This window comes from Nilaparvata lugens, chromosome 1 (genome assembly GCF_014356525.2).
Source record: "Nilaparvata lugens isolate BPH chromosome 1, ASM1435652v1, whole genome shotgun sequence".
NCBI classification, from domain to species: Eukaryota; Metazoa; Arthropoda; class Insecta; order Hemiptera; family Delphacidae; genus Nilaparvata; species Nilaparvata lugens.
In genome coordinates this window covers 87,086,718-87,109,949 of record NC_052504.1, presented here as the reverse complement: position 1 = coordinate 87,109,949, position 23,232 = coordinate 87,086,718, and the positions used below count along the sequence as shown (strand labels likewise).

Sequence of the window (23,232 nt, the reverse complement as noted above, 5' to 3'; positions counted from 1 at the left end):
TAATGTTTGTTGAAATTTCTAAATCTAATTATCTAATAGGTTTGATTCTACTTTGAAGAGATATTTTCAGATCTGGTTACCTACTACTCTAGCTTTCTAAGAATTAAATAGGCTATTATTTCTAAAATCATTTCTATAGTGCCAATAAAAATAAAGATAATCTAGGCCTACTTCTATTTCAGTACTCTTAAGCTGCATTCACACCAAAGTTATTAACAAAATGTTGATAACTTAATCCTTAGAGATTCTATTAGATTGAATATAACTTATCATACACATGATAAACATATGTGTTTGTCAAGTTCCGTTCAATCTAATAGAATCTATGAGGATTAAGTTATTAACATTTTGTTAATAACTTTGGTGTAAACCCAGCTTTACAATTACTGTAATGAGATTCAAAAAAGTACTGATTATCATAAATCTGGCTTACATACAACTCATGGAGATCGAAGAATAATAGTGTCTTTAACTATAACTTAATCCGAATGATTATGTAATTGGAATTTCATGTCTTATAAAAAATTAACTGTATTGAAAAAATTGAATACCTCATACATTGAACGCAATGCGCACATTGTAAAACTTTTGCCGGAACACGTCTGACCATGAGAAATCACCACTGAATCTATTCCCTCGTAGACTCTGAAAGGGGATCAATTTGAAAATTATACAATTGCATATTGCAATGTCTAAAAGTAGCAAGGTCCAGTGAACATGGGATAAAATATAATATAACTATATTAATTTATAATAAATTATGATAATGGCGTACTGTGAGCTAGGATAAAGTTTGAAACAAGTAATTAAGTAAATATTAAAAATTATACGGTAAATTTGCGAAGATCATTGAATGAAAATTGCTCTGAATGAGTCAGACAGATAATAAAATTATTACCTTATAAATCTCTGTCAATCAAAGTGCCACAGATTAAATATCGCACGAATAGGCTACACAATATTTGTCAGTTCGAGAAATTATTTTTATTTGTGAAGATCATTGAATGAAAATTGCTCTGAATGAGTCAGACAGATAATAAAATTATTACCTTATAAATCTCTGTCAATCAAAGTGCCACAGATTAAATATCGCACGAATAGGCTACACAATATTTGTCAGTTCGAAAAATTATTTTTATTTATTCATTGAATGAATCAAACAAATATAATATTCAGAAAAGAAACAGGCTATTGCCCAAAACTTCTTCAATTAATTCAATTCTATTAATTTAATTCAATTGTAGAAAAATAATTATTTCATCGAATAATGAATAATATTGAATAAGACTAATAAGCAGCTCAAACACGAAACACATTTTAAATCGTTTTTAACGGGGGTTTTCACTTCTAGGGAAGTAAACGGTATTCGAGGGAAGTAAACTCGTACTATAGTGAGGTCCACGTTATAATGGCAGTGGATAAAGATATAAGAGCAGCGTTGCCTGTTCTCTGCCTTAATTAATTATATTTCCACATTGTCAAAATCATATTTGGCATCTTTATGTAGCTAAAAAAGGATAGTACCACCTATTTTGTGGAATGATAGACAAGGATAGCAACATCAAAGTTAATCAAATACTGCCATTATAACGTGGACCGCACTATAGTACGAGTTTACTTCCCTCGAATACCGTTTACTTCCCTAGAAGTGGAAACCCCCGTTAAAACGATTTAAAATGAGTTTCGTGTCTGAGCTGCTTATTAGTCTTATTCAATATTATTCATTAGCTAGTACTGCATTTCAAAATAGGTACGGTACATAACTCACCTTTTTAGAATACCTTCCATAACACTATAATAGATGTCCTCTTGACCAGTATTATAGAACACTCCATCAGTTTTGAAGCACCAAAAGAAAGGTTCAACATTACATGGACGCCCGATTTTGAGGTCGTTCAAGCATCTTACATAGATAGTCTGTGGAGGACAAAACATTAGATAAATGTCAAACTACAATTGAAATATATAACCTACTGTTTATATTATATGGAAAAATCTTAGATTACATTTTAACATGAAGAAATAAGTAGGTTACCGTATGATGGTATGAAACAGAAAAAATAATTCAACCCAAAAAAGGAGATCATACACTTCATTTTCATTACCGTATTTATTCTATAAGTAGTAGTACCTATTGAATTATTTATTGTTATTGTAGTGTTAGCGTTATTTGAATATTAAATAGCATGATATGTTATTATTTAAAAGGCTTTTTAAATATCTTAAAGATTTTTTAACTGCCGGACTTCATACCTGTCAGATAAGGCGACATCAGTTTTTGATAAAATTTTGCCAGAAGAGTCGCGCTTTCCAACCTCGCCAAAATCTACTACACCTCTACCATACAATGTTTGTTTGTTCCACTCATTATACAAGCACTAGTAGAACCCTTCCATATGGGTATCATTCAGCAAGAAATAATTGAAAAACAATACTTGAGCCAAGGCTACTACACTTATGTCGTGCAGCGTTCCGATCACACTCATTTCCGATATTTCTCCGGGTGGAGGAATGGTGGTAGGACAGATCACGTGACTGGCATGCACTATTCTAGGCCGTTGTCATCCGTGATCGAATCGGAGCTGAGGCAGTTGTGGCCCCGACTTTATTAATCGAGGGTAACAATAGTTGATATCTAACTTTAAAAATTATTATGAAATTATCTTCCGTACCGTATATATTTTTTTTAACATCTTTATTGCCCACAAAAACAAAATAAAAACTTACAAAAGAAATATTCTAGATTATAATATTATGCTATTTTACAAATAAATTAAAATTACATGGCACCACCCAGCAAGGGCAAAACCCTGACCGCTGAGTGAGAGTATCAGCTGTTTAGACAAAATAAAAATTTATTTACTAATAATCAAAGCTACAAAAAATCGAAGTTCAACAATAAATTACTTTTCGGCAGAAATTTGTTGTTGGTTATCCATCTTGTTTCCACTATTATTATTATTAAATTTTATAAAACTTCAAAGTTTTATAAAATTTAATAGTAATAAATTACTAGTAATTATAATATTTGACTGATGTCGAAGAAAAATTTTTGTATCACCCACTTATTTATCTGTTCCATCCTCTGTCTACCCCTATTAAAAAGAGATTCTGACAATGCATTTGGCATGATATTTATTATTTTTGAGCTAAGATACCCCAATTGTATTCGCACTATTGTCAAATCCGAATAGTTAATATTATAAATGTTATGAGATGTAACTCTCAGGTTATACATAGAAACGTCATTATTTACTGTAAATTCATCCTTCCTCATCCATGCATAGTACAGACGTTTCTTTATATAAATTTGACGTACTGTCATCACTTTAAATTCAGCAAATGTTTCACTACTAGAAAAAGCCCTTGGCTTATTAAGAATTGCTTTTATTATCATTTTTTGGAATGTAAAAATTTTATTCATGAAAACTTCATACGCTCCTCCCCATATCACTAATCCATATTGCAGCACCGATTGAACATAGGCAAAGTAAAGGACCCTAAGTAATTTAATGTCTAATATTTTACGGACTTTATAAATTTATCCCCACCATCTACTATTATAAAAGAGGAAACATAAATAACAGGAAATTATGACTTACTTTGTTGTTGTCTTCAATTTTGATATTGTCCCAATCAAAATCATCACAAGGCAGTATTCGAACATAGAATTTCAAGTTTTCCATAGCGACGCATCCTTTTCCCATACCAATTAATTATTCAGCAGAAAGTCAGAAAAGTTACACACTTAAGGCTTAAACTTTGCAAAAAGGAAAGGAACGGTGAGTTCTTCCTAGCCTATCTTAATTTTCAGTTCCAAAATATTTTGAGAATACACGGTACCGGTACAGGTGAGAAGTATTAATACACACACATGATTAATCATATTGAATGTTGTATGGTAAACTGAGGTCTATGACACATACGTTCATGGCCTAAACATATTCAGCAAGTTGAATTCGTCTGTCAACTCAACATGTCGTTTGTTCAAATATGCGGTTGCACATTTTTGGGTCATTAAAAATATAGACATAGGCACAGTTGCACAAAAACCTATAAATTTTAAACTCAAGAACCAATCAGAGAGGCCTTCTTTAAAAAAAACTTACTCTGACTACAGTACTGTAGTTCTTGTGGCATTTGATTATGATTAAAAATCAACAGGCTTTTGCAACCAAGTCATAAAATTGTTAGCTCAAAGGAAATTGTATTATAATAAAAATAATTTTCTTGTAAATATTTTTGAGAAATTAAAATTGTGGTTTGAGATAAATATTCCTACTAACAACAAGTTATATTATACTAAAGAGATAACTAACATTTATGTATCAATAATAGTATTTAGGTCTTATATTAAGAAAATTACTATTAGATTTATTAAAAGACTGCTATCTTGAAGATTGATGGAAAGAGGTTCTGGGAGCCTGATTTAGTAGAATGTAGGATTATTTTAAAGGCTAAAGTTGTATGTTGTAAGTCAATATTTTGATAAATTATCCTTTATTGAAACTCATCTGATGTATTTAATTAATCTTTATAGATATTATTTTTGAAGTGCAACTGTTTTGTTTATTTTCCAAGATGATCGACCACGGTCTGAAGAACTTCCAAGAAAATAATACTGCAATTAAGTCTAGTTTTACGAGAAATATAGGTATAAACTGACAACTCAGCAAAATATTTTTGGAAAACATCAATCAAGTTAGAAATTTGGGAACAGTTTTAGGCAGTTTTAGCATTGAGTTTTGGGCTGTTATGTTCTTATTATTGAATGATTTGTTTATCTATCAAAACATTGATGATTTTGAAAATATTATTCTACGGAATCATCAAGGACTTCCATATTAGAACATTCTAAAATCAATCTCAAAATTATGCTTAAAGTAAGAAATAAAATTCGAATTCCCACTCAAAATTTTATTTCAGAAGTGTAGATAATAATTATCCAGACAGTGCATGTTATATGATTAGAATTTTTAATAATATATTGAACACATTTAAGAGTTTCAAGATAGATCATTCATTCAAATCTAGATGAGAGACTAGCGCGTTATCAAGTAGTTGAGGGATCACTCCAATCACAACCTAAGGAATAGTATCACCTGAAAAATAAAAATGGATATTAGCTCATTCAAATTTAGATTAAGGCATGCATCCAGAGATAAGAGATACAACATAATTATGGCATTTCCTGATTTGTACTGTTCAAATGAGTAAGTATGATTTACTTATTTCTTTCCTTGCCCTACTACCATAGGTAAGGAAAGTATTGCTTTCCAAAAAATATTAAGGTACCCCAATTTCAAGTTTTCTATACATTTCAAGGTCCCCTGAGTCCAAAAACATGATTTTTGGGTATTGGTCTGTGTGTGTGTAATGTGTATATGTGTGTGTGTATGTGTGTGTGTGTATGTGTATGTGTATGTGTGTGTGTGTGTGTGTGTGTGTGTGTGTGGTGTGTGTGTGTGTGTGTGTATGTGTGTGTGTATGTGTGTATGTCTGTGAACACGATAACTCCATTCCTAATTAACCGATTGACTTGAAATTTTAAACTTAAGGTCCTTATACCATGAGGACCCGACAATAAGAAATTCAATAAAATTCAATTCAAGATGGCGGAAAAAATGGCGGATAATTACTAAAAAACCATGTTTTTCTCGAAAATGGCTCTAACGATTTTCTTCAAATTTATACCGTACCATGGATAGCTATTTATAAGCCCTATCAACTGGCATAAGTCTCATTTCAGGGAAAATTTCAGGAGCTCCGTAATATTCTTGAGAAAAATGGCGGATAATGACTAAAAAACCATGTTTTTCACGTTTTTCTCGAAAACGGCTCCAACGATTTCCTTCACATTTATACCATGGATAGCTATTTATAAGCCCTATCAACTGGCATAAGTCTCATTTCAGGGAAAATTTCAGGAGCTCCGTAATATTCTTGAGAAAAATGGCGGATAATGACTAAAAAACCATGTTTTTCACGGTTTTCTCGAAAACGGCTCCAACGATTTCATTCAAATTTATACCATGGATAGCTATTCATAAGCCCTATCAACTGGCATGAGTCTCATTTCTGGGAAAATTCCAGGAGCTCCGTAATATTCTTGAGAAAAATGGCGGATAATGACTAAAAAGCCATGTTTTTCACGGCTTTCTCGAAAACGGCTCTAACGATTCTCTGCAAATTTATACCATGGATAGCTATTTATAAGCCCTATCAACTGACATGAGTCTCATTTCTGAGAAAATTGCAGGAGCTCCGTAATATTCTTGAGAAAAATGACAGTTACCGTACTAAAAACCATGTTTTTCACGATTTTCTCAAAAACGGCTCTGCCGATTTTTTTCAAATCTATACCCTGTATAGTTATTTATTAGCCCTATCAACTGACATGAGTCTCATTTCTGGGGAAATTTCAGGAGCTCCGTAATATTCTTGAGAAAAATGGCGGATAATGACTAAAAATCCATGTTTTTCACGGTTTTCTCGAAAACGGCTCTAACGATTTCCTTCAATTTATACCATGGATAGCTATTTATAAGCCCTATCAACTGGCATGGGTCTCATTTCTGGGAAAATTTCAGGAGCTCCGTAATATTCTTGAGAAAAATGGCATGTTTTTCAACTAAAAATCCATGTTTTTCACCGTTTTCTCGAAAACGGCTCTAACGATTTTCTTCAAATTCATACCATGGATAGATATTCATAAGCACTATCAACTGGCATGAGTCTCATTTCTATGAGCTCCGTAATATTCTTGAGAAAAATGGCGGATAATGACTGAAAAACCATGTTTTTCAAGGTTTTCTCGAAAACGGCTTGAACAATTTTCTTCAAATTTATACCATGGATAGCTATTCATACGCCCTATCAAATGACATGAGTTTTTTTCCTAGGAAAATTGCAGGAGCTCCGTAATATTCTTGAGAAAAATGGCGGATAGTTACTAAAAAACCATGTTTTTCACGATTTTATCAAAAATAACTTGACCGATTTTTTTTTTCAAATTCATACCCTGTATAGTTATTTATCAGCTCTATCAACTGGCATGAGTCTCCTTTCTGGGAAACCAATGGGGGGTCCACCCCATCCTTGGGAAATGGACTTAGTAACCTCCTTCTCGTGCATGAGGTAGGTAGGTAGCGCAGTTCATAAAAAGAACACATAGTCGGGATATTTCATCTGTAGAACAGCTGTTTTGACGACTTTAAAAAAATCACGACTAAAAAAAAAATAATCGAATTTCACAATTCACACAAAAGAAAAAGTACTTTGAAAACAATTATATATACACATATACAGAAGTCTGATCGTAGTTTCAAATATGAGCAAGGAAAGTTGTGTGAGTGTACCACACCAGATTTTTCTGCTTTACAGAGAAAGCAGAAAAATCTGTTTCACTCATGAACATTGGAAATTCTAAATTGTTTTTCATTTAGATTTATTACATGAAAAATTTGTATTTTCAAATTTAAGGATGGTAAATTCGCTGCTTAATAGAGTTTCAAATAACTATCTAGACTATATAGAATGAATAATGGGTACAAAGTACAAATCATGGATATATTTTATTTGATTGTTTGAGATTTCAAATTTTAAATTAAGCTTTTTAAATCAGCCGCATCCTTAGCTTAGAAGAACTCAAATATCGAACAGTCTGAATCCAAAACTCTTTGAGAGCAGCCTTTTTTATATTGAAACGATTTCAATAAAATGTATTTCTGAAAATATATTTTCTAGCAGTTGAAATTATATAAATGAATCAACTGATTCTATATACACTAAATAGATTGAATTTACTCACATTCATTGTTAGAATAGCTCCAGTATAGAAGATAAGCACAAGAGAATCAGAAGTCTCAATATAAAAGCACAGTCAAGTACATTATAATATGCAGATAGCTAACAATATCACAATTGTTAGAATCCTGAAAAAGAAAAACAACAAGAAATAATAAACACGAGAATAAAAACATTATATTGATTCTCTATATTGGATGAAAGCATATTAGTATCATCATGATTATCATATTATTTGAAATATTTTTGGCGTGTCCCTTCAAAATTGTTCATATTTTGTAAGATTAATGAGCTAATTGTTGAAATTGGAAAGCCTAGTATGAACTGTCTGGAATAAATTACAAGTGCATGATTCTTGTTCCATCATATTCTGGTGAATAGCCTCAGTGTGGAGGAGAAGACACTTGTGTTTGCAGACGATACCATAATTTGCACCAGTGTTGCATCAATATACATATTATGATCCAATGATTGTTCCTTCCAAAACAAGTATTTGTATTCTAGAAGAGAAAACTAATAATCATTATGCTTAATGTGCATGGTACTTGGTACATGTAAAAAACAATATCATGGTTAGAAAACAATTTACTATAATAGTGAGGTCCACGTTATAATGACAGTATTTGATCAACTTTGGTTTTGCTATCCTTGTCTATCATTCGACATAGCCGGTTGTACTATCCTTTTCTAGGTCGACAACGATGTCAATTATGTTTTTGACAGTGAAGAAATATAATTAATTAATGCAGAGAATCGGCATCGCTATTCTTCTATCTTTATCCACTGCCATTATAACGTGGACCATACTATAGACAAGCAATAGCAATAGAAATGTCCATCCCTTAGGAGTGCACACATCACTCCATTCAATAACTTCACAACGGCTTTAGAAGTTGATTATGAAATTGATTTGGAAATTTGTTTTAGTACCATCATAGTGAAACAATAGCATAAGTAGATATCCCATGGTATAGGGCGTTTATGTCGCAACTTTTACTGTTATCTCAAGCTGATAGTCCACGTAGTTTTTCCTGTGAAGCTTTATGACGCTAGTAGTCTCTCATATTGAGCCGTTCATACACTCTTAAAACAGTAAAAATCGACAATAATCGACAGTATTCGGCTTGAGATAACAGTAAAAGTTGCGACATAAACGCCCTATACCATGGGATAAAGATAAAATACCATGGGATATCTTCTCACGCTATTGTTTCTCTATGGTACCATGTAGCAACTCAAGATACTACTCATAGAGTAATTTCAGATTTCAAGATACTATTCATAGATTTTACAATGGTACTATGATACCTTGCACTACCATTCTATATGAACTGAAGATTATATTTACTATGGTAATACGGTACGCACCACTTCAGTTCTGCGTAATTCTTTCCACTTGAAAGAATTTGATCCAATAAGTAGAACAGAACTCAGAAAGATAATTAAATCATTAAAAAATAAAAAATCCTATGATCACTACAATATTTCAAACTATCTAGTAAAGCAAACAGCCGAACATATAATTGAACCTCTGACTTATATCTTTAATGAATCAATGAAAGCCGGTTGTGTACCGTTAAAGTTGAAATATTCTAAGGTAGTCCCCATTTATAAGAAAGGTAACCACAAGCTTCCTGAAAATCACAGACCGATTGCCAATCCACCTGTATTTCTAAAGATATTCGAATACGTAGTGCTCCACAGATTAAGAAAGTACTTGAACAAGTTAAAACTGCTGTCCCCTAAACAGTTTGGATTCAGGCCCGGCACTTCTACAGGTGATGCGCTTTTTTCTTTTATAAATGAAGTGCTGAATTCTGTGGATGGAGGATCCAGGGTATGTGGCCTGATTGCCGATCTTTCCAAAGCTTTCGATCTTGTAAACATTGAAATTTTATTGAAAAAGATGAAATTATATGGTTTTGAAGGCAAGGTTCTCAAGTGGTTTGTATCATACTTTGATGAGAGACATCAGCGGGTGGAAATACAGTCTCACTCTTTTGTGTATCAGTCGGAATGGTTACAGGCGAGGAGTGGGGTCCCTCAGGGATCAGTCCTTGGTCCTTTGCTTTTCCTTCTATATATTAACGACTTGCCACCACACCTTGAGCCAGCACACTGTGTTTTATACGCTGATGATGTAAGTATTTTATTGAAAAGTAACAGTCAGCATGATATGGAATCTGAAAGTAGAAGAGCTCTTCAGAAACTAGAAGAATGGCTGGCCTCAAATATGTTGGTACTAAATTACAATAAGACTATGCAGATTCCATTCAGGACGGCTCGGGAAGGAGTATTGGATACGAGAGATGGAAACATAGGTTCAGCAAACGAGGCAAAGGTACTTGGAGTAGTGCTGGACTCTGAACTCTCCTGGCGACCTCATTTAGACCAGCTAAAAAGCAAACTAAACTCAGCAGTATTTGTTCTAAGAACCGTGAAGAAATTACTGGATGCAGGAACGCTTAGAAGTGTTTATTTTGCTGTGTTCCATTCTCTTCTTCCATACGGTGTTATATTTTGGGGCAATTCAACTCATGCAATACATATATTTAGGATTCAAAAGTGGGCAGTTAGAGTGATGGTGGGTGAATCTATTAGAGCAAGTTGTGGAGATTATTTCAAAGAGTTAAAGATTCTCCCACTACCAGGTGTATATATTTTAGAGGCTCTTTGTTTTATTGATAGGAATAAAGATAGGTTCAATACAGGAGAGTTGTTCCACTCATACAATACCAGATATAGACAAAACCTCAGAGACGACATTCATCGAACTGGTATGTATGAGAGGGGGGTAAAGAGTGCAGGAATTCGGCCTTATAATTCATTGCCAACACGCATAAAAGCTCTTACAGGTGAAAAGTTCAGAATTAAGGTGAGGGAGGAGTTGTTGCAGGTTTGTCCTTATTCCAGTGAGGAATTCTTCTTGCATTATAGAATGCAAAGATTGACGACTTAGATTATAATTGACAAATCCTTATACCCCTTTCATAGGTGGTCAGTGGGATGAAAAATGAAATGAAATAACCCCAGAATAATTTGGAGCATTAGTATGAACTTCAAGTATTTATTTAATTTTAATTTGATCAATGAATAACTGAGTGACTGATTGAATGAAAGTCTACTCACTCATTAGTAGTAGAAAAACAACACTTGCATTTGGAACGCAATAAATTGAATTGGCATCTTTTCAGACAAGAAAAAGTACATGATTGCTATTTTGAATATTTTTCCAACTGCTCAGGAATATCTTGAATCAATTTTCGCACATTTTTGCAACAGTACTTCTCTGCATCTGAAATAAAAGAAAAATTTTAAACTCAACACATAGTTAACATAATTTACATAGATCACAGTTTACTAATGCATCGTTAAAAAGTATGAATATCAAACCCAAAAATAAATTACATAGCTAAAACTTGAATAAAATTTTGATTTCTGATTTCATTTATGATGGGTGTTGCTTAATCAATAATACTAGTAGTTCTGCGAGCAGTAGACCTCGCTCATGAATAGCCTACAACTTTCAAACTAATGAGAAGGGCCATTAAGAAAGTACAGTATATTGTGAAGATTTATCCATGTAATCTATTATTTTCTCCATTGAAAGTGCTAAAGACATTGTTTCCGGGGACACCGGACTTATAAATGTCTCTCAAGGAGGTACCTTCATATCGTCCCCATATTTACAATATTACAAATTTTCTAACAATTAATTATAAGAAATCGGTCAACTGACAGAAAAATGGAATATGCAGTAGGCAATTTAGACGATGAATCGTCTCACAGACGATAGTGAGACGGAAATGATTCTAAATAACATGGGTATGTTGGTGACAATGACGGGAGGTTGCTAATAATGTTTTTCATGAAAAGTGGATTCAACGTTATGGCGGCTTGTTATGCCTATGCAGAATGTTTATGCTCACAAGTCGGTTTCCGATCTCATACTAAAACGAAAACAAGAGCTAACTAACTAATCTGTGATGTCTCCGGCCGGTTCGGTAGGTCTAGAAACTATTCATCTATGAAACAGGGAAATATCGTGTTGAAAAGGGGAGAAGAAATGGTGCAATCAAGTGGGAAGTTTTCTTCAATTAATAAATACAGTATGATTTGGAGCGGCTCAGACGTTTCAAGGTTCACCGCTGACAACTCTTGTCATCTATCGATAGCATTCCAACGATACCATTCATTCAATACAGCACATTTTAGAGCGGCACAATTTATATTAAAACCGGAGGTCTTATTACACATACGTTTCTGCGCCTTGTTTCAAAGAACTTGCATACCAAATTTCATCCAAATCAGACAATAACTGCGAGGCTGTAACTGCGGTACAAACAAACAAACAGACAAAAGCCGATCGAGTCGAAACTAAGACCTCAGCTTCGCTTCGGTCAAAACTATATATAATTCTATAAATTATCATAGGGTCTTAAATCGCTAAAATATCAAATTCATAACATAGATTCATCTGCCATTATTTTCATAGTCATTTACAGTAGTTAAGGCCTATAACTAATTTGGATTGTTCATGCCAGATCTAATGCAGAAACGAAACATTCAAAGTGAATTGAGAGCACATTCGCAAAAAATTAGCTAGTTCGAAAGCTTCTTTTGAACAATGAGATTGAGTATATCAATAATTGTACGTTAGTTTTTACTTTAGTGTGATGGCTTTTTATATTTTTCAAATTACTGTATTTCTAATAACTAAGGTGGAATTCCAATATTTTTCTGAAAGAGTGAGATATTCAAAGTGTATTTACAATACAATATTTTTATGAAAATAGAGTTGATTTTATTGAACAATTACTGAATTCTCATTACCTTTGAGCAAGTACCCCGAATCTTTGATTGTTTTCTGTTCGGCAACCCAGATGGTGATTATATAATGCAATACTGCAATATAGAATAGATTCACAACCAGGAGGACAGTTTGCCTGTTATTGCATTCTCTGGAAAAAGAGGTTTCACATTAATTTAAAAAACTTACATCATTTATGTAAGTAATATAGTGATCATTAAACAATAATAATACTACTAGAGTCATTCATTTTTGCTTCGACATTAGATATAATGTTTTACATATTGATTATTTTTTTTATTTTTCAATAACATAAAAAAACGGATCATGTATTCTGTGGGTTAGTACAATGTGTTTGAATCCTGGTTTGCCTGGCATGTTTCTATTGTCGTTAATCACCTCATATTAACTCCAAAAGCTATTTTCAAAACGTCTGCTTGCCTGTCATCATATCGAACATGTACAAACTCAATTTATCGTGAAATTAACATATGACTTACAGAAGTGTTATTTCACATTTTAAAGAAATGAGTAATACTCCAACAAAGATGGTGAGTTTTTACATAATAATTTCATACGATAATGTGGAAACTCTCCAGTATATAATAAATTATCTATTCCAGGTCTCCAGCATATATAGCTCGAGCAAACCTGGTTTGCAGCCACGAGGTTTTATGGCCCAGATTTACTGGAAATTTGCCAGATCAGATAATCCAGATTTGCACAAATTATAGGTTCAAACAAAACAGCTTAGTGCCGGTTGTACAAAAGCCGGTTAAATTTTAACCGTGATAAATTTTCATAGGGACCAATCAGAGAGGCCTTTTTATAAGACGACTTCTCTGATTGGTTCTCATGGAATTAATCACGGTTAAAATTAAACTGGCTTTTGTGCTACCGGGCCTTAGTCTTTCAAACTAACACATTTTTCCAACAAGTTTATTTATTTATTTATAATTTACAATCAACTCAAGGACAAAGAAGCAGACTACAGTCCAAAACAAATGCAATACTAACTAATACAATACGAAAATGTGGAAACACATACTTGTTCAACTTTCCAGAACGCAGAGCATTTAAAGCTATTTGTGTGACGTTGAGGCTGAGCACAGCCAATGGGAACGCCTGATTGTCAGAGTTGGCAACGGTGTAGAGTTTGCGGGCGAGGGGCGCACACTCCTGCTTGGTGCTCAGAAACAGGAATTGCAGCAGACCCAGCAGGCCAACGCCTCTCAAATCTGTGGCAGGATCAGAACCCTGGAACATACAAGTTTCAAAATTGTCATGCTAATCAATAGAAGGATTTAGGATACCGAACAAAGTGGAATGTAGGAAGTGCAGCTATCCAATTTTTCATTAAATCTGTGGCAGAATCTGAACCCTGAAACAAACAAATTTGTTACGCTAATAAATCGAAGGATTTAGGATACCGAACAAAGTGGAATGAAGAAGGTGCAGCTATTCGATTCTACAATAGATACTACTAGTTACGAGAACAAAAACATAACTTCGCAAACCTTCGATAGAGCTGTTCGAAGAAACAATAACTAGGCCAACTATTCAATTCACTTGGTTTCTACATAGTAGCTTCGCTATGATCAGTTAAGTCCAGTACCCTAACCAAGTGTAAATGACATTACTACTGCATATAGAATGTATAAAGTTGAATATACAGTATAAGAATTGAATAGCTGCACACAATAGCTGTATTATGTTGAATGTTACTGGCAAAGACCAGGGATTGAACTAGGGATCTTGTATTAGTTGGCCCAACTCTACTCAACATTATTCAATACAATCTTTAGAAATGATTATAATAGTTTTTTATTGCAAATTACAATATTTTCTTTCGATTTCGTATCTAATCAACTTGTTTCCTAAATCGTTACACATTTTTGGTCAAGTAGATTTATTGGCTGAGAGTTGAATTTCAAACTATGAAAAGTGTAAATATACCTATTTGGCACTACGTTACTATTTTTTCATTTTGGTAAGGTTTTAAATTAGCTATCGGTTGAGTTATAAATGTTATAGATGCATGAGAGAAGTTAATACAATCAATGAAAATGTACAACAGATGGGAACATTTTTTCCAAGTTTTAACAAATTAATATTTGGTATTTGTATAACTTAAATTTGAAAATAAAATAAACAATCAAATCTGCAGAGAATCTCTTTATTTCGACGTAGAGCAAGTTTATATTGATTCATCAACAACATTTTCTGAATTGAAAAAAAATACTGAACAAATAAAGCCTGTTGATATTAAACCTTGATATCTGTAAAGAATCATTCGTTTTCGCCACACTGCACAGAAAGCAGCTGTTTTCCAGTCCCTACGTAGATCTGAAAGACATTCTTTTACAGACGACTCTCGTCTGACGTCAGAACAGGTTTCTTTCCAGCCTAGGCCGGAAAGAGTACCCTTTCCAGCCGCTAACATGGAACGATCAAAGCCGCTAACATAAGAAAGGTGATCAAAAAACAGCTGATCAAAAAACTTTTCATTATTTGTGTTCATTATTCAATAATTAAAACATTTATAATAATATATATGTTTATTTTAGATACAAAATTTTTAGTATAATGTTTATTTGGACTGTAAATTTTTGTGATCTTTATAAAAGTGTTTTCATAACCTCATTTGGACTATTTTTATCAAAATTAGGGAGAGGAACAGTTTTGGGTTTATCCTGTTGATTCTCTCCCAATCATTAATTTGATGTTGTGATTAAGGAATGTAATAAATGTAAATGTAAATATCATCTTATTGTCATTTGAAAGAATAAAAAAGTATAAACTCAACCTCCCACATAATTGAACATCATCTTTTAGGTTATTTAGACAAATCACAATAAAAAATAAAAATACTTGGACAATTTCCTGATATTCAGATTACCTCAGATTTGCTAGAGCTATCACCTTCCACTTCTGCTTTCGGAAGTGCTTAGTAAACAACTATTCTCATATATATTGTTTATTTTTGTGTGTGGCGAAAAATAGCGTTCGCACCACGGGCAAAAATGTTTTTCCGGCTCTCAATCTTTTCTAGTCCTCGGCCTACGGCCTCGGACTTGAAAACCGATTTCGAGCCGGAAAAATCTCATTTTCTGCTCGAGGTGCGAAATATACTATTTCGACATAGAGCAAGTTTATATTGATTCAACAACCTGTCTGATAACAAAGTTCTCAATTCAATGAAATACTGAACAAGTAAACTGGAAAATGAGAACAAAGCGATCAACTAATTACAATAGCAGATTCATGCATCAGATGGAAACCCAATATTTGCAATGAATAAAAAGGTGTGAAATTTAGCGAGGTGATTGTGACGTTACCTGGAAGCCAATAAGCTGCCAGTGTGAGCCGAATTGCGGACAGTCGATTTTTGAGCCGGTTAGCTGTTTGTAAATGGTTTGCAACATACGCCAATGAACATTATCTTCCCAATCTAAACTACCTGCAAAAACAAATTCATACACATAACATTATATAGCTCCACACCAGACAAATTAAAGTTAATAGCATTCACTCAATTTAAAAATAAAATAAAATTAAATATGTATTAGTTAATGAATGTTTTTACACAGTAAATGATTTCTTTTCTATAAACTGGGTACCATTTCTCTTATGATATAATGAGTAACTTGTGATCTATGTTTTACATGACTTGTTAATTTTTTTTTTGTATTTTAAAGACTGAATAATGAATAATAGTGATTTAAAAAGGATGTATTTTAACGAAGTCGATGTATTTTTTGTAAATATTGAATGACTAATAAAATTCGATTCTATTATATTCTATTCTGGCTCGGTTGCACAAAAACCTGTTAAATATCAACCGTGATTGAATTCCATGAGAACCAATCAGAGAAGCCTTCTTTTTTAAAATCTCTGGTTCTCGTGGCATTGAATGATTCGAAATTATATTAATTAGTTTAATTATATTAATTTGTTAAATTAGTATTTATCCAGTGGAGAGATCTTTCAATATCTTGCGTTTTCAATGTTATTCACAATGGGTTTTGTTTAATGATGCTCTTAAAATGGATGTCATCAAGAGATGGATTAATAACTTATATTTAGTAAATTATTATATCTATTACTTCTTTTCAATTTAGACAACGTTGATCACACATGGATATCTACAAAAATATCTATGTGAATATGATGGTCATTATAACCAATTTTAATTTCATTATTATAGAAATTAATGTTCATACTTTTTTTACATAAACACAACACAAGATTTTGACACTTGAAAGTGGAATGAGTGCTCGAAACTAGTTGTGTTTATGTAAAATGTATGGAAAGGGTAGGCCTACTAGTAATTTATTTATTTATTTATACGTGGATACAATAACAAATCATATAAATATGATTGGGAAGGAACAACAGGCTTGGCCCAAAACTATTCCATTCCCAAATTTTGATTACATGTCCAAAAAATAGATTATGTTTGTTCTGTAAGAAGTTCAAGGTCAACTTTCGTCCAAAAATAAATATGAGATGCAAATTTTAAATTTAGAAAAATTAAAACACCAAATTATAGTTAAATGTTACACTTAATTATCACTGCACATTGTATTGATTATGTTATTTTATGAATTTTGAAGCCAAAAATACACACAAATTCTCACTAAGAACAGCTGTCTATAATGTCTATAATAATTAAACAATTCAAGTAGCCCTATTAAAATACGCTATTGTCATTCATTTGTTGTGACGTTGCCAAATCTGTCTATTTTGTCAGCTACAAAGAATAAACTGCAATACTTCTATTGTCATTTACTTGTTGTGACGTTGCCAAATCTGTCTATTTTGTCAGCTACAAAGAATAAACTGCAATACTTCTACTGTCATTTACTTGTTGTGACGTTGCCAAATCTGTCTATTTTGTCAGCTACAAAGAATAAACTGCAATACTTCTATTGTCATTTACTTGTTGTGACGTTGCCAAATCTGTCTATTCTGTCAGCTACAAATAATAAACTGCAATACTTAAGTAAACTGGCCACTCTTACTTGATTTAATGGACAGTTCATTTCCAAAAAGTGTTTGTGAAATTTCTTTGTTTTTTATGGTGGAAATAAAATGCATTATTCATTCATAAGAATAACATATTTGAGTTGCTTTTTTGGAAATCAAATAATATCAATGTTAATACTTTAGTATTTAAATAATGTATTTTCAAATGATTTATGTTAGAATAGTATCCTATTTTATTTGACGACGGAGCCCGATTTTGAATTTTCAGTTTGTTATTGAGAGCCCCTAAGCCAGAGGCCAGCAATCGATGAATTAGCGCGGCCGAGTAGTCAAAAGAGCAGGCAGCCACTAGCCACGCGATTAATGAAGTGTGCATGAATAGACAGTCCCCTTCATACAGGGGTGACTTCGGCTATCTTTCAATGGGAGTAGAGCGTGCACTGCAGACAGCCTTCCATTGATATTATGCATTCAATAAACGCTTTCTTCACGGAAATACAGTGTACGTAGTAGAGCTTTAAGTATATTGACTCCATTATGTGAATTAGTTTGTGTTTTATTTCTGGTTCAAAATTTGTCTTAATAACTCAATATTTTCAAGTTTTGAGAGTTTATTGAATGTAATCATTCTATTATATTCAGTTTTTAATCAAATCAATTTCAAAATTTCTAGTTTATTTATTTCTGGACTGAAAAGTGGACTCAAATCAATTCAAGTGATTATAGCATAACCTATAATTTTTATTCATTCATAACTCTACCTTCATTGTATTATCATTCATCCCATCATCATCACCTAGGCTTAAAATACTTCTAGAAAGTCGCCTTTGTAAAATAATAAATACATAAATAAAATAAAATTCTCATTTATAATGGATACAGTGGTGCTGCTAGAAGTTAATAATATTTATTTATTTATAGACCTATATTTTTCATTTATTTTTTGTAAGGTTTGCGCAGACTATAGAACCACAGAATCAATAACTTATTCTTGCCCTGTGCGGAAATGGAGTCAAGAATAAAATCAATGATTTACATAAGTTTTTAGAGTGGACTACTTACATTGAACAATAGAATAGATCAAATCACAGTCTGGTTTCAGATGAGCACTTAGTTTAGGAGGTGTATGAAGCCACTGGACAAATCCCTTCCATCTCACTCTTGCGCTGGCAACTGAGTTCGAATTCTGGAACAAAGGATAATTTTAAAAAATGGTTAGGTTAGGTTAAAAAATAAATTAAAAAAAAATCCAATTGATGTTGAAATGATCGATTAGTATATAGAATTGCCTGAGATTACAATAATTATTATTACACTTATTTTAATGAATTGTGTATCAATGAATGAAGTTGTCAAAATAATTAAAATAGCAACTAATAGACAGTTCACTAGAGACTGATAATGTTGAAGCAATCGAAACTACTTACATTTTAATAGTTTTTTTCAGTAAATAAATGGTTGAAACAGTCCGAATTTGTTTGACTTGATAGTGATAAGTTATCATCTATCACAAACTCAGAAAGTGAAAATTCAATTCCATACAGTTCACTTATATTTTGCTGTTTACATTAAAAAAAATGTATTATCTTAAAAGAAGAATAAAACAAGTATATAAACATTGGATTACTTTTCTTCAAAACCCAGGTTTTTGTTTCTAGGAATACTCACACTGTAATACTTGAGTAAGACCTGTGTTCTCGCACTTGTACAAGTTGTCCGAATTATACAAAAATAAATAAATTATAATTAATATACTCCTTCCTAGTTTCATCGAAAAAGGCATAACTTACAGGAAATATTATAGCATCACTTGTACTTGGGTCACCCAGTCCGTGACATCGAGCTCATCACAAGTTGAAATCTATACAGTTATCGAAATACATTAATAAATATTAATTGAGATATCTTAATCACCTTAATTACCTACTATTTATAAATGTATTTCGATAATTGGATTGTATAGATTTTAACTTGTGATGAGCTCGATGTCACGGACTAGGTGACTCAACACCAAGTACAAGCGATATTATAATAATAATTTATTACTATGAATGTGATATAAAGGTGATAAATCAATCATAATAAAAAAGTATACATTTTGGACGTTTTCAGAAAATTTTAGAATAGAATAATATGCTATTTTTCAGGTATTTAAATGATTTTTGGAATCAATTTACCGAATCATGCGGAAGATTGAGGCCGCGGAAATAGTTGAAAGCCTCCTCAACATCGATTTCGGGCGAGATTAGCGGCGTCTGTATCTTGGCTGTATCACCGCCCACAGTCGGCACTTTGGACCACTCCTCACTGGCTGCTTCCAGGGCGTTCCTGATGGAGATGAGCGGCAGCTGCAGCCGACTAGTCTCACCGTCGCCGACGGCAATCTCCACTCTCTGCTTCTTGACCGGCTCGCGAACTGTGATCGACGGCAGCGGCAGATTCAGCCGGCGACTCGGCTCTCCGGTGCTGCCGACATTGGACGGCACCCCGGGTACGCACGGCACTCGCAAACGGTCGTCGTTGATCGACGACGAAGATCGACTTCTGTCAACAATACATAAATCAATGTTCAACTTCAATAATCAATGATCGAATTCTGTCAACAATAAATAATCAACAACGGGTTTATTAAGGCTGTGCAAAGGAAAGAAAGAAAGAAAGAAATATTTATTGCCAAAATCATTAAACAAACTTTACAAATGTGAAAAATATAAAAATTTTCATATACAATACATTACAAAAACTTAAAATTAAAATATTTTCCATTTAAAAATCGATTATAATATTATCATTGGCGTTACCAGCAAAACTAAGTAGTTTGAGCGATGGCAACGAGTAATCAGTCGGCTATAATTAGTGGCTTGAGATTCAGTCGAAAATAGAAAAAATATAATAAAGAAAAAAGAAACATATGGAATGTATGAAAAACTAGAAAAAAAATAAAATTTCAATCCTAAAAGAAGAAGTACTAAGAGTGAAATACTAAAGGCTAAAAATAAACTTTCTACTGGTGATATTTTTCAAAGTTTTTCGATTTAGAGATTTTCAGTAAGAGATAAATCCATGAGATTTAGAGGATAGATTCTTCATGGTATTTTTGATCTAATAAAACAAAGATTTTTTGAAAATATTAATTTTTGAGAAAGTTATTCAATTTACTAAAAATGACCAAAAATAACTTTTACTTGAGTTATTTTCGGTCATTTTGGTAAATTGAATAAATTTCTCAAAAATTGATATTTTCAGAAAATTTTAGTCTTACTAGATCAACTATACGATGCAGAATCTATCCTCTAAATCTCATGGATTTATTACCGAATTTGAAATGTTCTGTCTTAAAAATTTAAGCTTTAGGCGCACATATTTTCTCGGAAAAAATGTTTTCCTGAGAAAACTTTTTCATTTTGATATTATACAAATCGAAAAAATATCACCAGTAATATGTTTATTTTTAGCCTTTGCACAGCCTTAAAAACTTAAAGTAATCAATCCAATTTAATTCAGTTGTAAGTTTGTAAACAAAATTCTTGAGTTAGTAAAAATGTATCATTATTATTATTATTAGTAGAAAGTAATGTGTAAAGTGATATAAATGTAAGAATAATTTAGCTTGACCAAAATGGGATTCAAACTCTGAATTAATCAAAAGAAGAACAATAATTTAGTATCTAACATTTGAGGTTTCTCAACACCCTTCTATCAGTAGGAGGATTTTTTCGATGAAAGCTTTGTTGGACTGTGAGGCTGCCTACAGTTTATGTGCCATGTTTTAAAATTATTTGATACGATCTATCCAGGAAGACCTGGCCTTGATCACGACATTGGTGGGCCTATAATTGTTAAGCTGCGTTTACACCAAAGTTATTAACAAAATGTTGATAACTTAATCCTTATAGATTCTATTAGATTGAACATAACTTATCATACCTTAATACCTTCTGCTTCATCCATTACACACATTTGTGGGATCGATGGCGTCATAGAGTTCGATTTCAATATACACAATAACACAAAAACTATTCAGATGGAAGGTAAAACAGTGACCACTTTTTAAAAAAAGTTCAGATCATCACTCATAAATTCATTCACGCTATAATATGATTAATCACAAAACAGCTTCCTGACGGCTCTCTTGAAGGCAGCCTCATCCAACTGCTTCACACCAGGAGGCAGCTTGTTGAAGAATTTCAGTGCAGAAATTATTGCTGGCCTGTGAACGGTGGAGATGTCTCCTAGGGACATCCAGCAGCTCGCGGTGCCTGGTGATGTGGTTGTGAACGTCACTTCGGGCAGCCAGAGTATGCTGTATCCTCTTGACATACATCAAGCACAGGAGGATGTAATGGCTGAAGACCGTCAGCACACCAAGGCGGGCAATACATGATGAACATATGTGTTTGTCAAGTTCCGTTCAATCTAATAGAATCTATAAGGATTGAGTTATTAACATTTTGTTAATAACTTTGGTGAAAACTAAGCTTTATGACAGTAGGCCTACTGTCAATACAGTAAATTATAAAAATTATCGATTTTTCAAGGCAAAGTGACGAATATGCGGACGGAAGACACGCATCGGACGATTAGATTTGATGCATTGTTTTCAATTGGAGTGGGCACACCTATACTATGCGGATAGGAATGCGCACTTCATTTAAAAACAATGCATCAAACCTAATCGTTCGATGACAATCTGTGTGCGCCTACCTTGAGGATACAATTCAATTCGAAAATGTACAAATCAACAAAAATTATAAATCATTTTTGATAAAACATTTTTAAATTTAAACACTAAGTTCAAAAACTATGTGATTTAAATGTTTTGTTTTTCAATAAGTTTAAATGAAATAAATTTTACTTTTATGAACTCACTTTTGAAAGGATGCATTACAATTGAATAGGGTTTGAAATAATAAGGTTACTAAAAATAATAAAATAAGCCGGCATAGTAGCATCAATAATGGCAAATGCCAGTTCCATAACTAATTCATTGACAAATAAACGTTTTAAAGAAAGACAGTACTACAGGTTGGTTCCAATCTTTGATGAACATACCGTATTCCATATTTCAAAAAAAAAGTATTATAAAACATAAATAGGCTACTTACTTCTGATCAACAGTTAGTTGATCAACTCCAACAGGACTATTGACAGACGAGTCATGATCTGATAACTTTTCTTCTTCGGCGATATTTTCAAGAGACCTGACAAATATTGGTGACCGAGAACCAAGGTCTAGATCCATTTTAATGTTTTGAGCGAATATTTAGCAGCCAATTGTTTCCAAAGCGGACGATTATCAAAAATGACATTTTATTGACTCCAGGTCTAGAGCAAATTCAGCATAATATTGAACGGCGGTAATCAGTGACTTGAAACTAATAACATTCATTAATTCAATATGATAAGAACGTTATTTTTCATAGTAGCACCTATACTAACTCAGTTATCACTACACTACAAGGTTCTCTATTAGTTGACTATATGTAAAGCCTGTTATATTCTGATTAATCATTTCTATTATGATAACGATGCTTTAGCATCCCCAATTTATTATCACTTCCAGCCAGCTTCCAGCCTCAAAAACTCAAACAAAATTAAAAGAAGCAGAAGGATTTGTATTTCAGAAG

General features: G+C 32.8%; 2 protein-coding genes and 1 long non-coding RNA gene across 5 annotated transcripts in view; 1 reads left to right on the top strand and 2 right to left on the bottom strand.

Moving 5' to 3' along the window:
* Positions 1 to 4,094, bottom strand: part of LOC111064488 (kinesin-like protein KIF9) — a 12,570-nt gene extending 8,476 nt beyond the window's left edge. Inside the window, exons 1-3 of one of the 3 annotated variants that reach the window (XM_039419497.1) lie at positions 3,603 to 4,094; positions 1,769 to 1,917; positions 552 to 645 (exon numbers count right to left, since the gene is read on the bottom strand). In XM_039419497.1, coding sequence (XP_039275431.1) covers positions 552 to 645; positions 1,769 to 1,917; positions 3,603 to 3,707 — 348 coding nt within the window. In that variant the 5' untranslated portion in view covers positions 3,708 to 4,094. Of the gene's footprint in view, positions 1 to 551; positions 646 to 1,768; positions 1,918 to 2,253; positions 2,677 to 3,602 lie in introns of those variants that run through there. The other 2 variants (XM_022352222.2, XM_039419498.1) reach the window with 2 other exon arrangements.
* The window catches only part of LOC120349425, a 27,763-nt gene extending 9,109 nt beyond the window's left edge, over positions 1 to 18,654 (top strand). Inside the window, exon 3 of the long non-coding RNA XR_005570344.1 lies at positions 17,874 to 18,654. This is a non-coding gene — a long non-coding RNA (uncharacterized LOC120349425). The remainder of the gene's footprint in view (positions 1 to 17,873) is intronic.
* On the bottom strand, positions 4,903 to 23,232 carry LOC111062604 (ELMO domain-containing protein 3). The gene is made up of 9 exons (XM_039419499.1): positions 22,711 to 23,232; positions 19,783 to 20,149; positions 18,668 to 18,791; positions 15,955 to 16,076; positions 13,665 to 13,873; positions 12,640 to 12,767; positions 10,936 to 11,101; positions 7,811 to 7,934; positions 4,903 to 5,102 (listed from the first exon to the last, which is right to left on the bottom strand). The coding sequence occupies exons 1-7, from the start codon at positions 22,845 to 22,847 to the stop codon at positions 11,022 to 11,024; spliced, it is 1,167 nt and encodes a 388-aa protein (XP_039275433.1). The 5' UTR covers positions 22,848 to 23,232; the 3' UTR covers positions 4,903 to 5,102; positions 7,811 to 7,934; positions 10,936 to 11,021.

Coding starts and splice junctions, on each gene's coding strand:
- LOC111062604 (XM_039419499.1), bottom strand. CDS start 22,847: ATGGATCTAGACCTTGGTTCTCGGTCACCAATATTTGTCAGGTCTCTT. Junction 20,150..22,710: donor CAACTAACTGTTGATCAGAA/GTAAGTAGCCTA, acceptor TATTGTTGACAG/AAGTCGATCTTCGTCGTCGA. Junction 11,102..12,639: donor TTCGGGGTACTTGCTCAAAG/GTAATGAGAATT, acceptor CTTTTATTTCAG/ATGCAGAGAAGTACTGTTGC.